The sequence below is a fragment of the Toxorhynchites rutilus genome, chromosome 3 (assembly GCF_029784135.1).
Source record: "Toxorhynchites rutilus septentrionalis strain SRP chromosome 3, ASM2978413v1, whole genome shotgun sequence".
Taxonomy (NCBI): domain Eukaryota; kingdom Metazoa; phylum Arthropoda; class Insecta; order Diptera; family Culicidae; genus Toxorhynchites; species Toxorhynchites rutilus.
Window position 1 is genome coordinate 209,857,173 of NC_073746.1, and position 24,738 is coordinate 209,881,910.

Genomic DNA, 24,738 nt, shown 5'->3' on the forward strand with positions numbered 1-24,738 from the left:
CGATTTTACTCACACTCCCATTTATTTCACCTACAAACAGCTTTTTTCATTCTATCAAAAATCGAGTTCTACTCAAAAAACGATCAACAGATACTGTAGAATGATTCATAAAGAGTTCAAGAGAGGTTCTGGAACGATGTGAAGTCAAAGAATCATTGGAGGTTTTCGGGTGCATAATTTATTACAAATGAAACAAACACATGTAATATTTTTTCCGTCATTATTTTTAAATCAATTCAAACGATATCAAGTACAATTCAGTGATCGCAGATCTTAATAAATTCAAAGTTCTTGTAATAATGAAAAAATCATCATATTTCGTGAGTCTCTCGAATTACCTATTTTACTAGTATCAATATCTACTTTACGTCCATTAGTCAAACAGGCAATTATAGTTAGTCCTTTCACTATTTTAGAAATAGTTTTTGAGTATCCATAAATTTTAAAATCGAATATGTTACAGAATTTTTTTAGTTCTAGTTTCTTCAGCGTGATACAGTGTTTTGATATTAGTTTTAGAATTCTAAGCTTAGTTTGCGTGAAATGGTCCAATGAGATCCATTAATGGGGTCCCACACCAATTAAAATATTTCTTATTTCTTTCTTTCTTTCTTTCTTTGTTTTTAAGAGGCTTTAAACTTTGCAGTTCATTTGCCTCTAATGTTCTTATTTCCAACAAGGTTAGCTTTTTATGTGTATGCTCATCGACATACAAGTACTTGTACCGTTTGAAAAGGTCATCTACAATGTTCTGGAACCGAATAGAACTTCTTTTCAGAGAAATGAGATCCGCCAAATTGACCTGCTTGAATATCAGTATGAGACAGTCATCATTGAGTTTCGGGATGCTCATTGCATTCGGCATGCATTCCATGGTAGAAGTGGAGTCTATCTCCTTATGGCTATCGCTGTAAACATCTTGAAGCCAGCTGTTTGCCTTGTTCACAAAACAATATTGATCCAATCTAATTCTTTCTTGCAGGCATCTGAGACGAATGAAGTAAATTATTTGGTAGTTTCCAGAAATACTGTGTAACATACATTAAGAATTGGTTGGATACATTTGAAACAAAGAATTTTTTGTCGATTTCAGTACATTCCAACTTACCAACTTACAATTTTCAAAAGATATGAATGCAAACCTTAAAATCTGTTCCTGTTGATTTTTTCGGCTATTTCTCTGGTCAACTATTGTCGTATGCAGTCTTCCATGTTTCACAAAAAACACTGCGTCCGGAATAAACATGTCCACGCTGCTGTTCACAGTTTTGTGTTTGAGTACAAACATGATTTTTTCGTACCTATGTTAGAAAATGTGACATGTTTGTATTCGTGGTATGTTTGGACATACGATGTTTAATCCCAATGTTTCACATGATGTTCGAACATGGTGTACAGTTTCTCTTGCATTTTCACCCCAAGCACCGGCAGTGCGTAGAGTAGAATCGGACACCACACCACCACCACTCAACGCGTGGTGTGTTGGTATGTTGACATGGAAAAAATGCTTTCCTTTCATGACAATGGGTGCTCCATCAAAAATATTGGGCAAATAAAATAAACCTCTTTTTCTGTTCTGAACAAAATAAACATCGATTGATATGAGAGTTTTTCACATTTGATATCATTATTTAGTGCACGCATCAATTTATATATTGAATTCATGTAACATTCGTTATTATTAGCTATTTGAACAAGTACTAAAATTGAATTATTCAGCAGTGACATGTTAGGCGTGACGCTAACCACTCGACCACGGGAGCAACAATTTTGGCTGGATCTTTGAATACAAATGGCCAATACTGCTTGTTCGCGACGATCGCGACCCAAGCTATAAAACGAGCGGAGAAGAGGAGAAGAAAGGATGATGCAATCGCATGCACACACAGCATATGTAGTGCAGTGTAAGTGTAGCTTTTAGTTTTTTCCTTCATTCAGTTTGTGATAACATTGAGAAATGAATGGTGTGTTTTAGCCGCTAAAATTTCTCTGCTGGTTCTGCTGTGTGCCGCTGAAGGTTGCATCTAAAACTAATTTTTGGGTATTTATTTTTTTGGTCAGCATTTGTACGACGTCGCCCGCTATGCAGTCGGCTCCCCAGACTTTAATTGCCAACATGCACGCAAAAAAATAGAAAGCTTCTTTCTATTCAGAGAATATTTTCTTTGAACGAAACCAAGGATTATTTAATCAGACTTGCAAAATGTGCATGAACGATCTATAAACTTTTACTTAGTCGCGGCAATACATACACACACTCTTTACAAATACACGGGCCGAAGGTTGTGCAGTCCACTGATCATTCAACAAGAGCCAGAGGTTGTACCGCTCATGACAACTCTACACGAGCTGATAATTGCGCCGGCTAGTGATCATTCTATCCTGGATTCATAGAGTCGAAAAAGACGCACCACGCTAGATATGGGGTGCAGACTAGGGGGTCGTTGCTGATTAACGGTCAGCTGCATCCCAATAGGAAGTATCTCATGTCGGGCACACGTACAGAGCACTGAAGGCTGCAACATCCCAATTATGAGAACACTTGTAATACTAACCTCGAGCCAACCGCGACTAATCGGTTACATATTACTAACATAGTTGTAAGCAAACATTGTCAAAATATTGAACTCCCGGCCCCGTTAGGCTGACACCATATGAGCCTTAATAAAAATATATATTTTGGTGCATGAACTTATAGCCTCTTAGTTCGTGCAATTTTTGAAATGCGAACCAAATTTCAAGTTCGTTTCTGTGAAAAAGTATTCTACGAAGAAATGTTTTGGGATGAATAATTTCTTTCCGTGTATGAAAAGAAACGAAACGAAGGCAATGAATACTGCGACATCGGGTGATATGTTTGTACATGATGTTCTTGAATTATAAACATCGTGTTTGTTTTCACATGTCTATGTTTGTGTATCATTGTTCGTGTTGGGGATAGACACTCAACACTAGCGAGAATCATGTTCGAATTCAAACAAAAACATGGAATTTTCACATCGCGTGGACATGTGTAAGTGTTTTTCGGAAGACTGGTCGTATGCCATGCATCATACATCTGACGTGTGTGAATTTGAATCCTTTTGATTGGCCCAAAAAATTCGAACACTTTCCGCATGCTATTCTCAGAAATCGCTCCTGGAATCTTGTGGAAACTAGCATACACCGTGTTCACAATTATATTATCCTCCGTGAAGTAAATGTCATTCAATTTACTGTATTTATCCATATATAGTCGTTTGCCTCTTGAATGACTAGAATAAATTTCATCGTGCGATAGAGAGAAACTTTTAGGTGTTTCCAAATTGACTTCTAGACTGGCTTTTTTTCGCTCTCCAATAGAACAACACCCATTATTCTGATTCACTGTAAGAAAAATATGAACGCAAACATTTTTTGAATAGATTTGAATTTGAATAGAATTGAAAGATAAATCTCACTTTTAGATTAGCTCGTTGGAACAATAGTCGTGTCAAATTCTCAATATGATTCTGTAAAATTGAATGACCTACTTGTGACTATAGTTGTTTTTTCCGGAAGACCTTATAACAGACTGTTCGATGTGCTCAGCTATTCTTTGAAAATATTTTTAAGTGGCCAGCTGTTTTTATCGTTTGTTTATATTTTCAAACTGTGATGTGGAGAACGATTATAGCATGGTGTGCAGCAGCCAGCCAGTAAATTCAATGAGGCTATCATCCCTCATGTTTTCATTGGCGCGTTGTCTATGATCCTACAAAATAATAATCTTGTAATATTTCTTGAGCTCATCATCCAGTCATATCAAAACACGGTTCGGTTCAGTGTGCGATCACGAGAAAGAAAACTTGAGAGAATGTAAGTTGTTTTCTTATTGATTTTTTTTTTTTTTTTAATTTAAATCGTTTATTTTTACAGGCTCAGTTACATAGGTTTAAAGGAGCCGAACTCCTTTCTTATTGATGTTCATACTTATATTTACAATTACCGTTTTTCTGAACCATTTTTCATGCACTGATAGAATAACAAAGCCTTTAGAGGCTGTACACATACCACGTGGACAGAAAAACTCCTCCCCCCTTCCCCTCCGTGGACAACCGTGGATATTTTTATACCCTACCCGCTTTGTCCACGTGGACATTTTTCTTTTTTTTTTAATAAATAAGGAAATAACTAAATTGCGCCTGAATTCCATTTAAGTTTATTTTATTTCAAATTTTACTAGCTATATCCTGCTGTACCAGCTTTGCTGTGGCTCATTGTTATTGTACTTTTGAATAAACAAGATGCTTTTGTTTTTCCATTATCAGCGAGGATTTGCAGGCTATCTAGTTTGCCAACACGGAAACTCATAATGTAAAGTTGACCAGGTGAGGAGCAATCCACATCTGAATATAAACTTCACAACTTTAAAGATTGACCTTGATCTTTACTAATTGTGATTGCAAACGCCAATCGGATAAAAATAAGTGGGTTTAAAATTATTTTCAAATACAATTTCAGTACAGCATTTTTTCAACACTTCAATGAAATGTGTTGATATCACATATAATACATATATACAATAATGTTAATTTGAGTTCTCAGCTTCATTTCATAAGTAATAAGTACACTCTGTACATCTGGAAATAGAATGAAAAATTATCCTTCCTTTTTGGATTATGCATATTTCATGACATAACGATCGCATAGAAAATCGGCGGGCAGTTTCGAAATGTTCTATACAAAACCCAGTTATTGCTTTGACAAATGCATCGTTTTATGACAGAATTACAGCGTTCCAAAACCCACTCAAAATTTTCGATGCCGCATTCTGGTCTTTTTTTTTTTTTTTGTTGAGTGCAGATCTTTGCGCACTCCGACGTATGATTGATCACAGCAAATGCCGATTCATCTTCACTCTGGATCTCCGATTCATCTTTAGTCGGTATCGCAATACGAAACCTTTTCCGCCGTAGTTCGGAGAATTTTCGGAGGGTATTGAAAGCATATAGAAATATTTTATCTTAACGATCATTCTGCAATTCATTAACCTTTTGCGGTCGTATGTCTGCTCTCAGCCACCACAGCAAGGAATCATACTTAATACTTTATCTAACCACATGCAATAAATTATACTTTTTTTTGTACGAATTTTAATGTCTAGTGAATTTGATCACGAATTAATACGCAGTTTCTATGGATAATAGATAACGGTACTCGATGTAAACAAAAGGTTATTAGCGTGGAGAGATAAGAGGATCATAGGAAATTATGACGACTAGTGGTGCATGGATTATCTTACGTAAATGTAAATATTCCTAGGAAATGATGAAATTCCAATATTTTGAAAAATTTTAACTTTTCGAGAAAAGTAATTCAAAAAATTGATTTTACACGTAATTCTGCATGAAAAACTATACAGACATTTCTATTCTAACCCTTCTCGAGATAGAAAAAAATCTATAGAAAATTATATTTGATGAAAAAACCATATTCGTAATATCATGAAAACTCAACCATTATGGAATTCTCGCGTAACTTTTGAAAAGGTCCTATGTAACAAATGTAAACAAATCGAGTTAATGGGTGCACGCTATTAGTTTTCAATCATTGATTGCATTACAAAAACAATCGTTCACGTATCTATCTTCTTCATCTTTTTATTGGCGATACAAAAAATATCCAATGTATAGATTAGGATTTTAAGCAGCCGGCTGTTACTTCGGATGCCACTTTCCTCCGACACCCGAAACGTCCGAAGTAAGAAAGCAGTCAAAACAACACGAAGTCGTACTTCGGTCGTTTTGAGTTTTTTTTTTTTTGTTTCTTTCAGGTGTAGTTATCCATTTCAGTGCAATTCAACTAGTGATAACAATGATAGTCTGTCTTTAAAACAAAAAACTGATATTTGGATTGTTGTTTAGTAGTTAGTTTTAAATTCTTGTCGTGCAACGTAATAAGACCAATGTGCAAACGCGAACAGTCAAAAAGTCCAATGTAACATTTTTTCGCTCCGAGGCCTCAACTTTAATCTCAAATCACGGAACAACAGTTACGATTAGTTTTTCAGAGTTATTCTTGGCTGCTAGTAGTGAAAGTAGCGATAAAGATCAATAGCTTTTAAGACAATTCGCGGATTACTGTTCGCGCCTCCTCGAGTTGACGAAAATGTTACATTGGAGGTTACTTTTTTTTTTTTTTAAATATGGATTTCAGTGGAGAAGGCCAATGATTTAGTAAATGTATATGAAGTACTCTCAGGCATCTTAATCAGTTTATTGATAATTACGGAATACTCAGGTTGGGCGGAGTTTTAAAATTCTTGTATACGGAACAGTTTTTATTTAATTTAGAATGTATCGGTGATTGTATTTGAAAAAATATTTATCCTTCGTGTCCACGTGGACATAGTCTATATTCCCTCCCCCCTCTCCTTGGACATTTTGATACCCCCTACCTCCCCTTAAGTTTTCCACGTGGTATGTGGATAGCCCCTTAGGGTAACGACATATTCGAACTGATGTTGGTTTATCCTATTTAGGGTGTTATCAAGCAAACTAGTAAATGTAAATCGATTTTTCTTCATTTTTTCTTCATCAAGACGAGTTTGTTTGAGTTTCGTTGAAAAGCCCCAAATCTCTAGTCGCTAATAATACCATAAGGTGTTCAAATTATCCAAATTTGTATGTTTTTAACGATATTCTTCAAACATAAACTATGATCATGGTTTGTCCGGTTTTAGAAATCACCATTTTTGAAAGAAAAAATCCGAATTTTCAAGTACAGATGGGACTCGATTATCCGAAATGTTGTTTTTTTCCACTCCGGAAAATCGAATTTTCCGGATAATCGAATCACACAAAAATTTAAAAGAAAATCTCTCGATAAACGTGAAGTAACCAAGATTTGTACTGGTTTAATTATATTTTGAAGTGTCGTAGCCAGAAAACGACTAGCACCTCCTGGGGGAAGGAGTAATGTTTTGAAAATTAAAAAAAATATATTCATCGCCTTCTTACAGCTCATGGAACAGATTATTATTCAAATGATCAAGTTCAATAACAAGCAAAAGCTTACGCGTGAGCTTCTTGGATGCCAAGGAGAGTTCGATGACATTGTTAAGCGAATCAACATTAGGAATGAAATAATTCTTAATTTTTACCTTCTTGCATATTATGCACATAAGAGTGCCAATGAATGTATGGAAAAAGAGTTACCTTCGAATTTCCGAAAGGGACTTTCTGCAAAATGCCCGCGACTCCCGCGAAAAAATATCCTATGCAAAATTTCACCTCAATCTGACTTTATTTACAAGTGTCGCACAGCCGTCCATGGTTATTCGAATGATCATATTATATATGATACACTGTGGATAACCGAATTTAAACATACTAAACGCACCCTGCACGTTGAAAATTTTGTTGTCGTTCTAAAGGTAGCTATCATTGAAGTCTTGGTCCTTTTTAGCGAAAAACTAAAGCAATAGATTTTTACAATCTTCTCTCGATCCCCATTTCTTATCACTCTGAAAATTTTGCAATGCCAGAAAAAGATGGGAATCTCTTGGTGCCGGGTCCGGACTATATGATGGGTGCATTAAAACATCCCAATCAAGCTCTCGAAATTGTGTTGCGTTAACTGTTGCAGTATTGGCACCATAAACACCATTCACTATTTCAGCGGACTGGCTTGCTCTTTCGCCTTCATGAAAGAAAAAGTGTAAAATGCACCGAATTTTCTCCAGTGATAACACCCTGTAACTCACAACTAAATGGAAAAAACCAAAAACAGCAAAAGAATTTTTTCAGTGTGAAATGTCACCTTTATAACGAGCCTAAACTTGAAATTGTATGTTCGATATTACGTGAGATATTGATCACTAAAGTCAGTTACCGAGAAAGTAATGGATAACTTTTTCCTCAATTTTTGCAAATTATTCAGAATTTCTGATTTAAAAAAAATCAAAACCAAAATACTCCGGATAATCAAGTCCGACCTGTACTAATCTTTCAAAGAAAACATGAAAAAGTTAGCAAAATTCTTTTCCTGTAGAAGTGCCCTTCTTCCGATGTATGGATGACTTGTTAGTTATTGTATGATCTATTTATATAATTTTTGTCCGAATCTCGAAAAAAACACTTTTTTGAGAAAAAACTAATTTTAATCAAAAAATGCAAATTTTAAAAAAATTTACATTTTTTGGTAAAAACATGAACAATTTCGTGAAAGAAACATGAACATTCTCGTACCACCAATCTTATGGATATTTGACACTCTGATGTGTCCACGAATAATTGATCTTCTACACCCAAACTAGCGTTGGCGGAAACATTTCATCTTTATCAGAATCAGTGTCTTAGAATATCAACAAATATTCACGTGAAACGAATATGATTTTGTTCCAGTGTAAATGACTTTTTTTCAGCTTGAAACACACTGCCCTCATTATTTTGATGACAATAACAAACGAGTTCATTTTGTTCATATCCCTGTTGCATGAGCAAATTTGCTATAATGAATGAATGCGACATTGAGTGGGGTTCATAACTTCGCTGTTATTTATACTTTGAATATCAAAAGCAACACATTGATATTCATCACATCCGAAACGATATTCGTTCTGGCAGTGAGTTTAAGTTCAAAATAAATTTTATTCGGCGAGACGGTAGCAACGGCATATGCAGAATGGATACAACGTGTGGTTTTAGATACCGTCAAGTCATTTGCGACATCGGGAATTTCATAAGATATATCCGATTACGGCATCCGGCAACTGCAAAACCCAACCGCACACAGCAGCCTCAGGTTAGAAGTTAACAACAGCTGATATTTATTTGGCTGAAATGAAATTCAGTTCTGACGTTTCCGATAATCAAAATGAAAATGACGCTGGGTGAAATAAATAAACATCAAAACATATTGAAGGACAAAAGTTCATTTGCTCATATTCAATGGTTGCCTGGATCTGTCATTTTAATTTTCGTTTGGAATATATAGGTTTTCGATGCAACCTAGCCCGAAAATCTATGCATTTGATCTTAGCGAAGATGATTTTTTCCAACACTGATCAGAATAAAAAACATTTTCGTGTGCTGAAGCACCTTTTTCCAAAGCTTTAAAATGTTTGTATGCATGGGAGCAGACATTCCTTTCTCTCAAACTGAATGTCAGCTTGGAATTGAAACCAAAAAAAAATCCAAACGATATCAACGGGAATCGAACCAAGGCCGGCTGGAATGCAAGGCTGTTCTACACGATCACGCTGTCAACATTGCCACTGGTGCTGTCGCATAAATGGGTGATTATATTACACCTCATTACAAAATGAAGTTGGAATGTGTACTACGAGTAAAAAGGAGAGCAGAAAAGGGAATCTATATCCTTTTCGGTCTGGGCCGTGTTTGTGGTAAAGTATGCGAAAAGCTTTAATGCGTGCTTGATTGCAATGGGTCTCTTGTTTTGCTCGCTCATATTGATCTTATATTGCTGTAGCATATACAGTCTATCGCAAAATTAAGTGTACAAATGCTACTTGACGATACTTTCCATTTATTTGGTATGAAATATTTTAAATACATTGACTCTTTTGATGCATATTTATTACTCACACATTGACCAAGCTGTACGTGCAATAAAATTCCGAGAAAAGTTTTCTGCTAATTGTATATTCCTAAAAATTGAAAACAATCTCTATTCTAGGTATCGCAAAATTGAGTGCATACCTTAAATTTCTCCGAACAAATTAGTCTTGTAAGTAAGTTTCTTTACGAATTAGCGTACTTTTTTCATCAGTCAACACTGTGTCAACACTTAACCATTGCTTGGGCAGTGTTGGTTTTGTCGTAGGACTACGTATTTCATTTCTATACCGGGGTGTAAAATCAAAGTTTCGAAAACGAAAGCGTTACACCGGAGAACGAGATTCTGAGCGTTAATAGCTCCTAAACAACCGAACGAAATAGTATGATGAACACATCATTCGAAAAACAAAATGTCTACGCGTTATATGCTTGTTTCTTTTTGATTCAAAAAATTGTTTCAAAAGCCCTCAAATTGCTTTCAAAACAGGCTATTGAAATCACACCAACCGATATATAAGCGAGTGCGCTCGGAAATCCAATCAGTTACGATTGCGCAACGATTGAGGTAAGATCGCTGGAATTAATGGATTTTTTCCTAACACAATCTTCAAAACCATGGGGCCTGTGGAAATCGGCATAGCAAATTAGATGCAAGCTGCGGGTGCTTTTGTATTCGCTTGCATTTCTGGAAATTGGAATGTTTCTTGGAAATTGGAATGAACACAGATTTCAAAACCATGAAGCCTAAGGAAATCGACATTGCAAAATTGATGCAAGCTGCGGGTACTTTTGTACTCGCTTGCGTCTCTGGAAATCGGAATGTTTCTCTAACACAGACTTCAAAACCATGGAGCCTATGGAAATCAGCATAGAAATTTAGATGCAAGCAGTGGGAACTTTCATACTCGTTTGCGTTTTTGCAAATTGGAATGTTTCCCTAATACAGACTTCAAAACCATGAAGCCTGGGGAAAGGTACAAACTACGAGTACTATTGTACTCACTTGCATTTTTGCAAACCGGAATGTGTTTTCCCAATACAGATTCCGAAACCAAGAAGTTGGGAGAATTGGCATTGCAGATACATTCAAGTCGGCAATACTTTTATACCTCCAAACATTTTTACACTCCAGAATTCGTTTTGCTATCACGGTCTACAAAAGCGGGTACAAATGCAACGCTTTGGCTCGATTATTCAAGACTGCATTGGAAGATATCCTTTCATAACGCCAGCTCACTTAACTTCTACGCATACCGTTTGATGATTAGGCAACATGTGTTTGTTTGCTGCGATAACTACTACTATAATGCATGAATTGACTTAAATTGAGATTTGTTTGCAATTGAATTCGTAAATAGTTTCATTCATTCACTATTTTAATCAATAATTTAATCAAAACACAAAACTGCGCAGCAGCGATATCGTACCCCATGAGGATCATCCGAGGTGGGATTATTGCTAATTGAAGAAATACAATTCATTACTAAGCCAACGGCAGTCCTACGTCAACCTTTCGGTTATATCATAGGTATAACCCATCCAACGTTTTTATTTTTTATTGATGTTTGCATTTGTTTTATCAAAATGGTAAGTTAGAGGAAAGAAATAGACACGTACACGTTACACGTACAATGATAATAAATATGAACTGTCGTGGAAATACATTGCAGGAAATAGCAAATATAGTCGGAAGAATTCATTTTACAGCAAATAAAATCATAAACAAGTGGAAATACCATGGAAAATCTCCTGAGTAGAAGACACAAACGTATCCTGTCTTCTGATGATGAACGAGTAATTATGCGAACATTGCGAAAGAACCCTATAACAAACATTGACTACCGAAGTGGCCGGCATCATTGGAAGACCTGTCAGCGCAGATACTGTCCGGAGAGCAGCATACAGGAACAATCTGAGAGGTCGTATTGGCCGTGAAAATTATTTCATCTTAAAGGTGAATATGAAAAAAACGACTATAGTTTGCTAATGCATGTGTTAACAGGCCTAAGGAGTTCTGGAACAAGGTCTTTTATACGGATAAGCCGAAAACCAATCTCTTTGAATCGGATGGAAGACAGATGGTGTGAAGAAAACCAGTATCGATGTTCCAGGTTCTGCATTTGGTTCCCACAGTAAAACACGGCTGCGGTAGTCAAATGATGTATGGTACATTGGCGGCTTCTGGATCTGGAACCATGGAGTTTATCGATTCGGCGATGGACAAAATGGCTTAATTGATCTTCCTGAAACGTAACCTGCAGTCTCCCGTTCTGAAATTGGGTCTCCCTCGTGATTACTACTATCAACAGAATAATGACCCGAAGGAAACTGACCTCATCGTGCGGGAATACCTGCTCTATAATGTCCCAATCACTTCAAAATACCTCCGCAATCACCGGACTTCAACACTATTGAGTATCTATGGTGGAAAATAAAGAACCGAATAGAAATTTAGGGGACAAGGCGGAACACAAAACGACGATTACGGAAATCTGGGAGGCACTGTCGTCGATAGTATTCACAAATTTCGACACGGCGCTTGCTGAAAGTGCAGGACGCCAAAGGGGGACCATACCAGATACTATACTTCCGGTTGGCCCCCTGGCCCGTTATCATTTTCATTGTGTAACAATTACGAAAACTTAATAGAGTTTGACACATTACACATTTACACATTAGTTAGCTGTCTAGTTAAATAATATTAGTAGATAAAATATCAATTAAATATATTTAATCCGATCATTAGGGCTAATCCTGTTGACGTTAGTGGATAAAAATGAAAATATGAATTACCTATTTTTGTCATATGTCTACGTCTTTCAGTAATGATGTCAAATCGAAAAACAGGTCACGTTTTTTTATGAAATTGTTTTAACGTTAATTTTTTTTAGCTCTGAACGGATTTTGATGTTTCCAATCGAATCGGAAATGTTCTAAAAAATTTCGGTACGTTATAATTATGGTTTCCTAACCCATAAATCATATATATTAAGGAACATTGAAGGCATCAAATTTTCCTATCGTGTTCCCGTAGCCGAATTTGTATGAGCGAGGTACAATATTTAAATATCACTGCTAATTAGACGAGCGTAAATCGTTCGCTTGAAATGCAAACGCAGCCTATTCACAATTCATCAGTCATCTAACTATGCGACCAGACGGCAGCAAGGCTTTCGAAACGACCTTTCTCAAGGCCGAGTGTTTAGTTTAGTTTTCTATTCAAGTTTAGAGGCGAATGAACTGATTATTTTTAAAGCCTCTATAATTCAAAACATCATCATGATTAAAGTCGTCTTACTCCAGTTATCAGACAGCAGTCTTTTTCAATGCTGAGGTCACAAACACATTGTGGTTTCGCTTGATTCTAAAGAAGAATTGAAGATATATATCGCACAGCATTTTATTCGGTGGGGTCACGACGTCGGTTTGAATACCGTCTGGGTGTTTCTGTATTTTTGCATCACATCATATTTGAATCTGTACTGGGGTATGAGTTTAAAATTTCTGAAACGGGAGCGTTAGGTTTGATGTGCAAAGTTTCGAGCGTTTATACCTCTTTGTCAGTTGAACAAAGTGGTGTATCAATTACTTCATTCGAAGGTCAAAAGATGTATGAGTAATGCTGGTTACTTATTGATCCAAAAAAAATTTTCAACAGCTCAAACTGCCTCGAAAACGAACCATTGAAACCACAAAAATCTATAAACTTGAGTCCCTGCTTGAAAGTCCATCTCAGGCAAGATTTGTCGATGCTTTTTGTTGGTTGTCAGTGGAAGTTCTTAATATTGTTACATTGTTACTGTGTTGAACAATATTTTTCGCCACAGAATGCATCTTCAGAATATGCAAGAAGCAACCATAGTGTAGAGTAGAATCAAAGCAGAAGAGAAATATTAAATAGGACGTACGTCATTGGAGTTTTTACGAATTGTTGATATAATGCGTTTTCAAATTGATAAAGATAGTTGAGAAAAAAATTGATAAAGATAGTTGAGCAGCGTTCATTTCCCTCGTTGCCTGATTCAGTGCAAGAGGTCAAGGATTTGACCACTGTAATACAGTGGAATTGCAGAAGCATCATCCCTAAACTAGATCAATTTAAATTTTTAGTTCACAGCTCTAACTGTGATGTATTTTCCTTCTGTGAAACATGGCTTTCTTCAGCCGATGAGCTGAATTTCCACGATTTCAACATTATTCGCCTCGATCGAAATGACTCGTTTGGTGGCGTACTATTGGGGATCAAAAAATGTCACTCCTTCTATAGAGTCACTCTCCCATCGATGACAGGCATTGAAGTTGTCGCTTGCCAGACACAAATCAATGGCAAAGACTTCTGCATTGCCTCGATATATATTCCTCCAAGAACCATGGTCGGTCGCCATCAGTTTTTTGATATCATCGAGGCATTGCCGGAGCCGCGGCTAATCTTAGGTGACCTCAACTCCCATGGAACAGCATGGGGGTCACACTACGATGACAGCCGTGCCACGTTGATTTATGATCTGTGCGATAACTTCAACATGACAGTTTAAATACAGGGGAAGCAACTAGGATAGCCAACCCTCTTGCACGGGCAAGTATGCTAGACATATCACTTTGCTCTTCTTCGTTATCCCTGGAATGGTTTCGAAAGTACCAAGCTCTAGAAGCCAAACTAAAAGGTCTGATTAAAGCAAAAAAGCGTGGATATTGGCGGAAGTTCGTCAATGGTTTGTCAAGGGAGACAGCTATGAGCACTCTTTGGAATACGGCTAGGAGAATGCGTGGCTGGAACCATACAAATGAAAGTGAGAAATACTCTGACCGTTGGATTTTCAAATTTGCAAGAAAGGTTTGTCCCGATTCCGTTCCTGCACAAAACGTCGTACGCGACATTCCGCTCCAAGGCGATTATGAGAATTTTTCGATGGTAGAGTTCTCAATTGCCCTCCTCTCATGTAACAATTCAGCTCCGGGGTCGGACAAGATTAAATTCAACTTGTTAAAGAATCTTCCCGACTTGGCGAAACAGCGTTTGCTGAACTTGTTCAACAAGTTTCTGGAGCTGAATATAGTCCCACATGACTGGAGACAAGTGAGAGTGATAGCCATACGAAAACCCAACAAGCCGGCTTGCGATCACAATTCGTATAGGCCGATTGCAATGTTATCCTGTATTCGTAAATTGTTAGAGAAATTGATTCTACTTCGTTTGGACAAGTGGGTTGAAACGAACAATTTGTTGTCAAATACGCAGTTTGGCTTTCGCCGAGGTAAAGGGACGAATGATTGTCTCGCGCTGCTATCTTCTGAAATCCAAATCGCATTTGCTCGTAAAGAACAAATGGATTCCGTTTTTCTCGATATCAAAGGGGCATTTGATTCAGTTTCCATGGAAATTCTCTCAGAGAAACTTCATAATCGTGAACTTTCGCCAATTCTGAATAATTTCCTGTACAATTTACTCTCGGAAAAGCACATGTTTTTCAATCATGGCAGCTTGAAATCTTCTCGATACAGTTTTATGGGCCTACCACAAGGCTCCTGCCTAAGCCCCCTCTTGTATAGTTTTTACGTCAATGATATGGATGATTGTCTAACTAGAAACTGCACGCTGAGCCAACTTGCAGACGATGGAGTTATTTCCATCACGGGTACTAATCCCGCCGTTCTGCAAAAATCCTTGCAAGATACCCTGAACAACCTGTTCACGTGGGCTCTCAAGCTGGGTATCGAATTCTCTACGGAGAAAACTGAAATGGTCGTTTTTTCTAGGAAGCACGAACCCGCCCAATTCCAGCTTCACCTATCCGGCAAAGCGATCAGGCACTCGATGTTTTTCAAATACCTTGGAGTATATTTTGATCCTAATTGTACCTGGGGAATACACATTGCGTATTTGAAACAGAAATGCCAGCAAAGAATCAATTTTCTCCAAACAATAACCGGAACATGGTGGGGCGCCCATCCAGGAGACCTCATTCAGTTATACAAAACAACAATATTATCAGTGTTAGAATATGGCAGTTTTTGCTTCCGATCAGCTGCCAAGATTCATATTCTCAAGCTGGAGAGAATACAATATCATTGCTTACGTATAGCAATGGGGTGTTTGCATTCGACACATACGATGAGTCTCGAAGTCTTGGCAGGAGTACCCCCGCTTACTCTTCGGTTCACAGAATTATCCTACAGATTTCTCATCCGTTGCAAGATCATGAATCCATTGGTGATTGATAACTTCGAAAATCTACTCCAACTGACTCCTCAGTCAAGTTTTATGTCTTTGTACCATGATTTCCTTACCCATGAAGTGCACCCTTCACCGAGCATCTCCAACCAAGTTTGCTTCCCATACTTTTGCAACTCCTCTGTCAATTATGATCTGTCCATGCGACAAAAGATCCATGGAATCCCAGATCATCTACGCTCCGATTACATTCCGCCGATATTTTCGGCAGAATATGGGAAAGTTAGATCTGATAAAATGTTCTTTACTGACGGTTCATGCATAAACGGGTCCACTGGCTTCGGCATCTTCAATGAAAATTCCAGTGCCTCTTTCAAACTCAAAGATCCTTGTTCCGTGTATGTCGCTGAAATGGGTGCGATATACTATGCTCTAGGGATCATTGAAACACTGCCCATCGACCACTATTTTATTTTTTCAGACAGTCTTAGCTCAATAGAGGCAATCCGCTCAATGAAGGTTGATAAACGCTCATCTTATTTCCTAACAAGAATAAGATCTATTGAGTGTTTTGGTCGAAAAATTATTCAAGATTACCTTAGCATGGGTTCCCTCTCATTGCTCGATTCCGGGGAATGAGAAAGCGGACTCGCTAGCTAAGGTGGGCGCTTCAGAAGGCACACTTTTTGAAAAGCAAATTGCTTATAACGAATTTTTTCACATTCCTCGTCAGGACACACTCGTTAGTTGGCAGCGCATGTGGAGTGAAGATGAGTTCGGTCGCTGGTTACACACGATTATCCCTAAGGTTTCGACGAAAGCTTGGTTTAAGGGATTGAATGTAGGTCGTGATTTCATTCACGTGATATCTCGGCTTATGTCCAATCATTACAAACTAAACGCGCAACTCTATCGCATTGGGCTCGCAGCAAACAATCTATGTGATTGTGGCGATGGCTACCACGACATCGAGCATATTGACTGGTCGTGTACCCGATTCCATGCTGCTCGCTCTCAGCTCTCTAGAGCACTGAGAGCAAAAGGCAGACAATCGGATATCCCCATCCGGGATATCTTAGGTAGCCGTGACCCTGATCTACTGCTTCATCTATACCTGTTCCTCAGAAACGCCGATGTCAACGTTTAATGATGTTTCCTTCGTTGTGTCCCTGTTTCATATCCCTCCTATCCGATCTATAAACTTTTACTTAGTCGCGGCAATACATACACACACTCTTTACAGATACACGGGCCAAAGGTTGTGCAGTCCACTGATCATTCAACAAGAGCCAAAGGTTGGAGCTGATGATTGCGCCGGCTAGTGACCATTCTATCCTGGATTCCTCGAGTCGAGAAGACGCACCACGCTAGATACGGGGTACATACTAAGGGGCGTTGCTGATTAATGGTCAGCTGCATCCCAATAGGAAGTATCCCGTGTCGGGCACAGGTACAGAGCGTTGGAGACAGCAACATCACAATTACGAAAACACTTGTAATACTAACCTCGAGCCAACCGCGAGTAATCGGTTACATATTACTAACATAGTTATAAGACAAACATTGTCGAAATATTGAACTCCCAGCCCCGTCAGGTTGACGCCATATGAGCCTTAATAAAAATATATATTTTGGACAAAAAAAAATTAATAAAAATATTTAATCGCCTGGAGCCGCACTGTGTGTAATACGAGGAGAATGTCGCGATGCATACTGAGTACTTTACGTGAATAGTTCTGAGCGCAGGTATTTTTCTCGCGAGAACAAGAATGAATCATAAATCAACCAGCTTCAGCTGCGTCTACAAAACAGCGCAAATCCATCGGTCTTTTTCAGGGTTACTAAAATTATCAACTAAAGAGTAATTCTCGAAATTTCGATGCGTTCTAAAAAAATATTTTATATTTATTTTCGACTGAAGGGAGCTTCTGGATGACTGATGAATCGTGAATGACTTATTTGTGATTTTTTTTCAATTGATCATTAAAGTTTCGTCATATCAATCATTATGTCCGGGTTAAAAGAGAAGTAAAGAATTGATGAGCGTTGAGAGTTGTGTTCTCCGACGGAAAACTGAAGGTGAAAATTTGTTTCGATGCTACTGCTTTCGCCTCCGACGCCACAACACAATGAATTCGGTTCGGATTTCCTGTTGCTGTTCGGCGTCTTCTGAAATGTTCCATTCTACATTGGAGATATAATTTTACTAAGATCTAATCTGCTCAAATTGCTTCGCGAAAAATAAACAAATCCGCATGAGGTGTATACTCAATTTTGCGATAGACTGTATATTATACAAATGCTATACCAGTATGGGAGAGTAGCACATTTTTTGTAATGTTTAAACTCATTTATTGTAATAAACCGGGATGCCAAAACATCTACTAAATTTTGGATTCGGAATTCTAGGATTGAATTCACATCTGCTTTGTATTAACATTATTCATATTTTGCATTAGTGTGAGTTCATACACCGTTTCACAAAAAATGCGAATGAACTCACGATGGTTTAATTACTGAAAATCGTAGAACCAAGAAAAGTTAAAGACTATGCACAGCATACCACATGCCCAACAGTGCCTTGTATTTACATATTTTTCAATTTTGTCGATGTGTGAAAACATTTAGCACTACCTCAGCCCCCTTAATATCTCTTCAACCTTCCTTCAGCATTGCACTTATTTTTTCGCTTCCCAATTCCACATCGAATTGTTTATGTTGAGCTTGAGCAAAACGCTTACTCGCTTGTTCTTCGCTTCCGCTAGCTGTGAACAGGGAGCGTTAACATATCTGCCACCCAAAGACGCTTGTTCCGTATCAAAATACGATGATCCGATTGCTTCGGTACGATGTGTGTATAAAGAGTAATTTATCTTAATTGCACGAAAAATCCTATTTATGATAGAAGCCCTCAAGAAGCAGACGAAGTTTCCCTGCCCGTACTCGCACGAGCATTCAAACCCGACTGGAAGAGAAAGATTCACACCTGAGGCGAGTTCACCGCAGACGGCATGATGAACTTGTTTTCTTTCTGGTCAGCATTATTAATTACCATCGCAATTAGGTCTAGTATTGAAATCTTCCTGCAGGCACAACTGGCGCGATTGCCTGAACGGATGTCATACATTATTTATGCACCTGTCCGGTCGGCTGATAGGAGAAAAAAAATGCATTGCGCTCCAGTATCTGAACCAGTTTTGTACTCCAAACAATCTCCACTTTTGAAAGATAAGATTTATTCGTTGGAGGGCTCCGCAAAAGGTTTGTGCTAAAACGGTAATTTATTTTATGAATTCTTCGGTTGGCTTTTTATAGTGAGCAAGAAGAGAGTTTTGCTTCCGATTGTCAATAAATATGCATAGGACTTTTTGTTCAATGTGATTGCTAAGCTCACGTTTGCAAAACAAACCTAAGCAGAAATTGAATTATTCAAATGCTCACCAATTCATTGAAACTGCTGTGGTTTTTCCCCATATGTAAACTAACATTGTAATATCATGACAGGACCACACTTGAGATGTCCGAAGCATACAAAGATGCTCGTATTATCTACGCATATACCCCGAACCATGGCTATCATGCGATGACCTATAAAACCCAAACTGGCCAGAAGGGCTTGTACGGAAAGGGAAAATAGCCTATTGACACAGAAACATAGAGTCCTCGTGCATATTTTTTTGTTTCGAAGCAAAGATGGTCAGGCGAAATGCTCCAGAGTGAACAAAGCGGGTCTTTTAAAATAAAATTTACTGCTCCATAAATATTTCATTTTTCAGGTCGCCTATCAGTTTCCTTTTTAACCTGAGCGCAAGTATTTGCGCGATCTTGCGGTTGTGCCGTCCCAAAGTAAATGTTGCGTGTTTATGCACTCACGAAGAACGGCTAATAGAATAGCTGATTTATGGTCACCTCAACGGGCTCTGTCCGTCGATTCTGAAACTTTTGTCGTAAGTGGAACGTCATGTGTGTACTGAGTTCGGTATGTCCAGTGACAGGCGGCACTATACTTTTTATTCAAATGTTGCAACTGCAAAAACGGCTGCCACCTCGTTACGGCGACTTATGGTTTCTGTTTTATTCTCCCCCGGATCGCCGGTAGACAATCCGGTTCCGGCGAACGGCAAGCGCTGGGGAACCGAATCACACGGAAGGTTTGGCGGTTCAATCATTTCTCACCCGTCACCCGTATAACAGCCGATGGCAGTGCGCAATCGACTTCTACTGATGGAGTTGAAAACCACTTAAATCACATGATAGTCACATTTATTCAGAATAATAATATATTTTACTTTTGATTAGATGGAAAGTCATATATGCCACGCCGGCGTATGTTTACCATCCGCCTTCATTGATATACATACGTTTCGGAGCATACCTACTTGCGATGCAAGATTTATGTTTATGGCGCTGCAGGGCGAGAGCATAATCATTTTCTTCTCGCCACAACGTGATTGACTGTTGACTAGGTGAACTACTCGCCATTTGAAAGTGAAGAGGCTAAGCTGCATGGGCTCATTATGACATGTTGAGGTTGGTCTAGCAATTGCTCATTATACGAGACTCTGCTCTCTGATAGAAAGGGAAAATGCCATTAATGACGTGTTTTGTCGACATTTGTTCAAAGTAAACGAATGAAAGAAATCGACAATTCCGTGTTGTTGTAACATCGTTTCCGTCGGCTTACCTTTGGAGATTCTACGGAGAGTAAATTTAAACTTTCTAGAAAGTAAGCTCCATTACGACGATGGATATATGCATACCACACCCCGTCACTCAAACAGTCGCTAGACTGCAAGAGTCAGAGGAAGGTGCTCTATCGAACTGCTTCCCAACGCCTAATGAGAAAGACCGTTAATGGGGAAACCATTATTATAATCAACTGGTGGGTGGAGGGCGACAAAAGGAGAAAAAATGAAATGGAAATTATGCACTTTTCACAGGATGTGACTTGTGCGAGTTGCTAGAGAGAAAAATAGCATCGTTCATCGGCGGTTAAACAAAACCGAAAGCTCGCGTACATTTATGTTCACGAGACAGCTGCGACCCACAATAGTGACGTCCAACATGACGACAATAACTGGCTAATAATGCATGGTAGTAAAGGCGAACTTGTTTTCCAGGGTAGAGATTTATGGAAATGGAAAGAAGCATCATTGACCCGAGTTGCGCTATTGATATTGTTGTATCTGCAATTGATTCGTGATTATTTGACTTTTATTGTTTCATCAAGCATTTGTTACTAATGTAAAGCTTGAAAAATTTAGCGTGGTAAGGTACTAAAAATAACTTACGCTCGGAAGCTGAGGTTGAAGGTATTGTAACCGTTGGTTAAAAGCGCAATTTGAGCTCCACCCAAATTCAAATAAATGTACTAAAAATAATTTTTCATATACTTATTAAAAGCCGTCGGTCACTGGATAATTTTCATAAATTCACAGACGGTTTGAGTCTTGGGTAAACAATGGCCACCGCGACACACTATCCAGTTGATCTACCATCATCGAATGGAGCTACCAACTGGGCAGAGAAGAAAAATTAATTGTTTCACTACACAAAATCTGGGAAAAAAGAAAAGCTCGGTGAATAAGCAGTGCCGGCAAACGACTTCAACCTTTTCAGGAAGTCAGAAGTGCATGACGGAAAATTAAATTCAAAATTGAATTATTGGGAAAAAAATGTGAATAAAGGTGGTAGAGAAAAACGGAGAGAATCTACGTAAGGTTAGTCGAAAATTTGAAATGGGAAAACAATGTTAGTAAAGTTTAGTTCCGGTTCACAGAAAACAGGATTATAGAACAATAGAAGGATAAGGAAAATACAAAGAGGAGAGCTGAAAAAGCGGGAGAAAAGGTAATCTGGTCTGGTCTCTCTGGCAAAACTAGCCCGAACACTAATACGCTGGACAGGTCCGTCCAACGGGCCTTTTATTTTACGTGCTGATTTATTTCCAGCAACAGCTCAGTCATCCATTTTGTTGGACGTCTGAATTCCGTTTCCGCCATCGCGCAGAAGAGAGGCTAAAAGAGCAGAAGTCCCCGGCGAAGTTGCAAGGGGCAGCTGGAAGGTTGAGCATTGGAGACGATGTACCAGAACACGGAGATAGAAAGAAAAACCTAATTCATAGTTACAGCAAGTATACGCATGCAAACTGTTGAAAGATTGTGACGTCACAAACAGTAAGAAGAAAGAGGAAATAGGGACAGGTGAAAAGAAATAGAGAATAGAAAAATAAAGAGAGAAGAAACATTGTACATATAAAAAAACATAACCGTGTTCTTCTAGGACCACTATCCCTTTATTGTAGTCGTCCTCCGGACTCTAAAGGAGTCATCAGCCCTCGTTCTCAACCGGCCAAAAGTGCGTGGGTTAGCACTGCACGGCCTTTGAACGAATTCAGTGTGTGGGCTCAGTAGGTGGCGTGAGATTCCCTGGCAGTATAACACGTACCAAAGTGCTCCTGTTTGCGAGTGAGGAAAATATTCTAAGGCAACCGACTGCTGAATAAGCGACCCGAGAACCTTGTCCCCATCCTTAGAGTTACAGTATTAAGAACAATTAAGGCAAACCCCGTACTTTCGAGCTACGAGATCGCCAAAAAAACACAGCACTAACCAAAGTACCTTCCGGAGAATCCTTATGCGAGAAGATTATCATAATTTCTTTGCATACAAGCATCAGGACGCTGAAGAAAAATCTGATGGTCAAAGACGCACTTGAAAGTAGAACAACAAAGTTTTGACAAAGTTTTTCCTGGATATTGCCAGTTTTTTAAGCATGCCAACGCAACAGCCAATGCCAAAAAATCTACAGTTTTTACCAGCTTTTTTATGTTTTCGGAATTTTCAAGTATTTTACCCCAAATTATATTCTATTCTTCCATTTGTGAGAATTCTACTCCGCTTCACTCACATGAATGAAAAAAATTTCACACAACGCCGTAGCTAATTTCAAGACCAATTCGATATGTTTTGCATTACACTATACCATCAAATTTTGAAACGTTTTAACTTCAATGATCCTTTAACCATCAACATGGCGATAATTTATCCAACTATCGTCATGGAAAGGAAGCATATGTTAATTGTTCCCTTTCTACACAGTCTTCCAAATATTTGCGATCGAAATAGTATTCAGGATTTCGACAATGGTAGATAATGGTAGAATGGTAGCTTGGAACTCATCTTTGCCTTAAAAACAGCTCGAAATCCGGAATGGAAGTTCGAAAAATTTAACATTGACCAAAACCTGATTTTTTTTCTCTAGTAGGTTCAATCGAATGATTTTTGTCACAATGTGTGTTCTATTATTAAAGTATTACTGTAGGAAAGTTTGCATACTTTTTTCATTTTATTAGATTTTGTGTTTAGGTTATATTATAGAATCACCTTCTGCATATATTGGCTTAAATCCGTATTTGTTGCCCTATTAAGTTATAAAAAAATTAATGGAAATGACGGTAGGTGGTAGCTTATTAATAAAACTTTCTCTCTTTTGGTGCAATAACATTTCCATATGGTTGATTTCCAAAGACATGAAAAATTATTAAAATTGCGGGCTTTTCAGTGTTCTCAGAACATTCTGCTTAAGAGATCTAGAATTTCGATGAATTCCAAATTATATCTGAAGTGATAAACAAGCGTACTAAATATAATTTTATAATTATTTTTTCACTAACGACCATCTATTTAGTCCCACTCAAAGTAATCCCCATTAGATATTATACATTGGGCCAACGTTTCTTCCAATCCTCTAAAATCATCAAAAAATATTTTTGTAATTATGTTCTTTATCGCTTCAATTGTAACGTAGTGTCGTCCTTTCATGGGCCTCTTCAGTTTCGGAAACAAATAAAAGGCACAGAGGGTCAAATCTGGGAAATACGGTGGCTGCCGGATCATGTGTGTGTTTTTTTATATATATACAGGTTTATATATATACAGGTTCTCTCGGTAAACGTAATATAATTATGATTTGCACTTATTTATTAAATATTTTATATAGGTTGTCTGTAACGTTGTACCACATTAATAGAAATTTAACCCTCTTCTTGTTGACCGATTGATCTGAAATTTGGAAAACATCTTTATCTCTGGTGTCATTATAAAACTGCGTATACCATGATCTTGAAAATCCAAGATGGCGGCCGCTACAAAATGGCGGATTATGGACATATTTTCTCAGAATCCCATCAATATGGGTTTTACCAAAACCCCATCAATATGGGTATCGAATGAAAGACCAGTAGAAGTAGTTATCTATGTAAAATGAAAATCCAAGATGGCGGCCGCTACAAAATGGTGGATTACATATTTTCTCAGAACACCATCAATATGGATATCGAATAAAAGGGCTTGACCAGTAGAACACAGTTATATTTTCATAAATAACTGTGTTCTACTAGTCAAGCCCGTTCATTTGATACCCATATTGATGGGGTTTTGAGAAAATATGAAATCCGCCATTTTATAGTGGCTGCCATCTTGGATTTGTATTTTTCATAAATAATTGTATTCTACTAGTCAAACCCTTTCCCGGATATGGGTATCAAATATTGATGGGGTTCTGAGAAAATATGAAATCCGCCATTTGATAGTGGCCGCCATCTTGGATTTGCATTTTTCATAAATAACTGTGTTCTACTAGTCAAGTCCTTCCATTCGATACCCATATTAGCTGTTCAATATGGAATTTTTATACAAATTATTCAAAATTTCCGAAAATCAAAAATAAAATACTCCGGATAATCGAGTCTAAAATTCCGGATGATCGAATCCCGGATAATCGAGTCCGACCTGTAATCCGTTTATTTTTACAAGCTTGGTTACATAGGTTTCATGGAGCCGAATTCTAGAATATATTTTTAATACATATTGACATTTTCACTTTTGTCTATGGTGAAAAAGATAGGTAACCTGTTACTCGCGGTTGATTCATGTTTCAAAGGGTACTATATTTTCTTCAAAAAGAGGAGGGGATATCATTGGTATATTGTTTTTGACCATAAATTCGCGCACAAGGGCGGCG

The 24,738-nt window shown here is 38.0% G+C and overlaps 2 protein-coding genes across 10 annotated transcripts in view; both read right to left on the reverse strand.

Moving 5' to 3' along the window:
* LOC129775002 (serine proteinase stubble) overlaps nt 1-24,738 on the reverse strand; it is a 344,680-nt gene that overhangs the window by 228,863 nt on the left and 91,079 nt on the right. The gene's annotated exons all lie outside the window — the stretch shown is intronic.
* Nucleotides 221-3,536, reverse strand: LOC129775004 (uncharacterized). The gene is made up of 3 exons (XM_055779153.1): nt 3,513-3,536; nt 1,143-1,301; nt 221-986 (listed from the first exon to the last, which is right to left on the reverse strand). Exons 2-3 carry the CDS (start codon nt 1,286-1,288, stop codon nt 530-532), a joined length of 603 nt encoding a protein of 200 aa, XP_055635128.1. The 5' UTR covers nt 1,289-1,301; nt 3,513-3,536; the 3' UTR covers nt 221-529.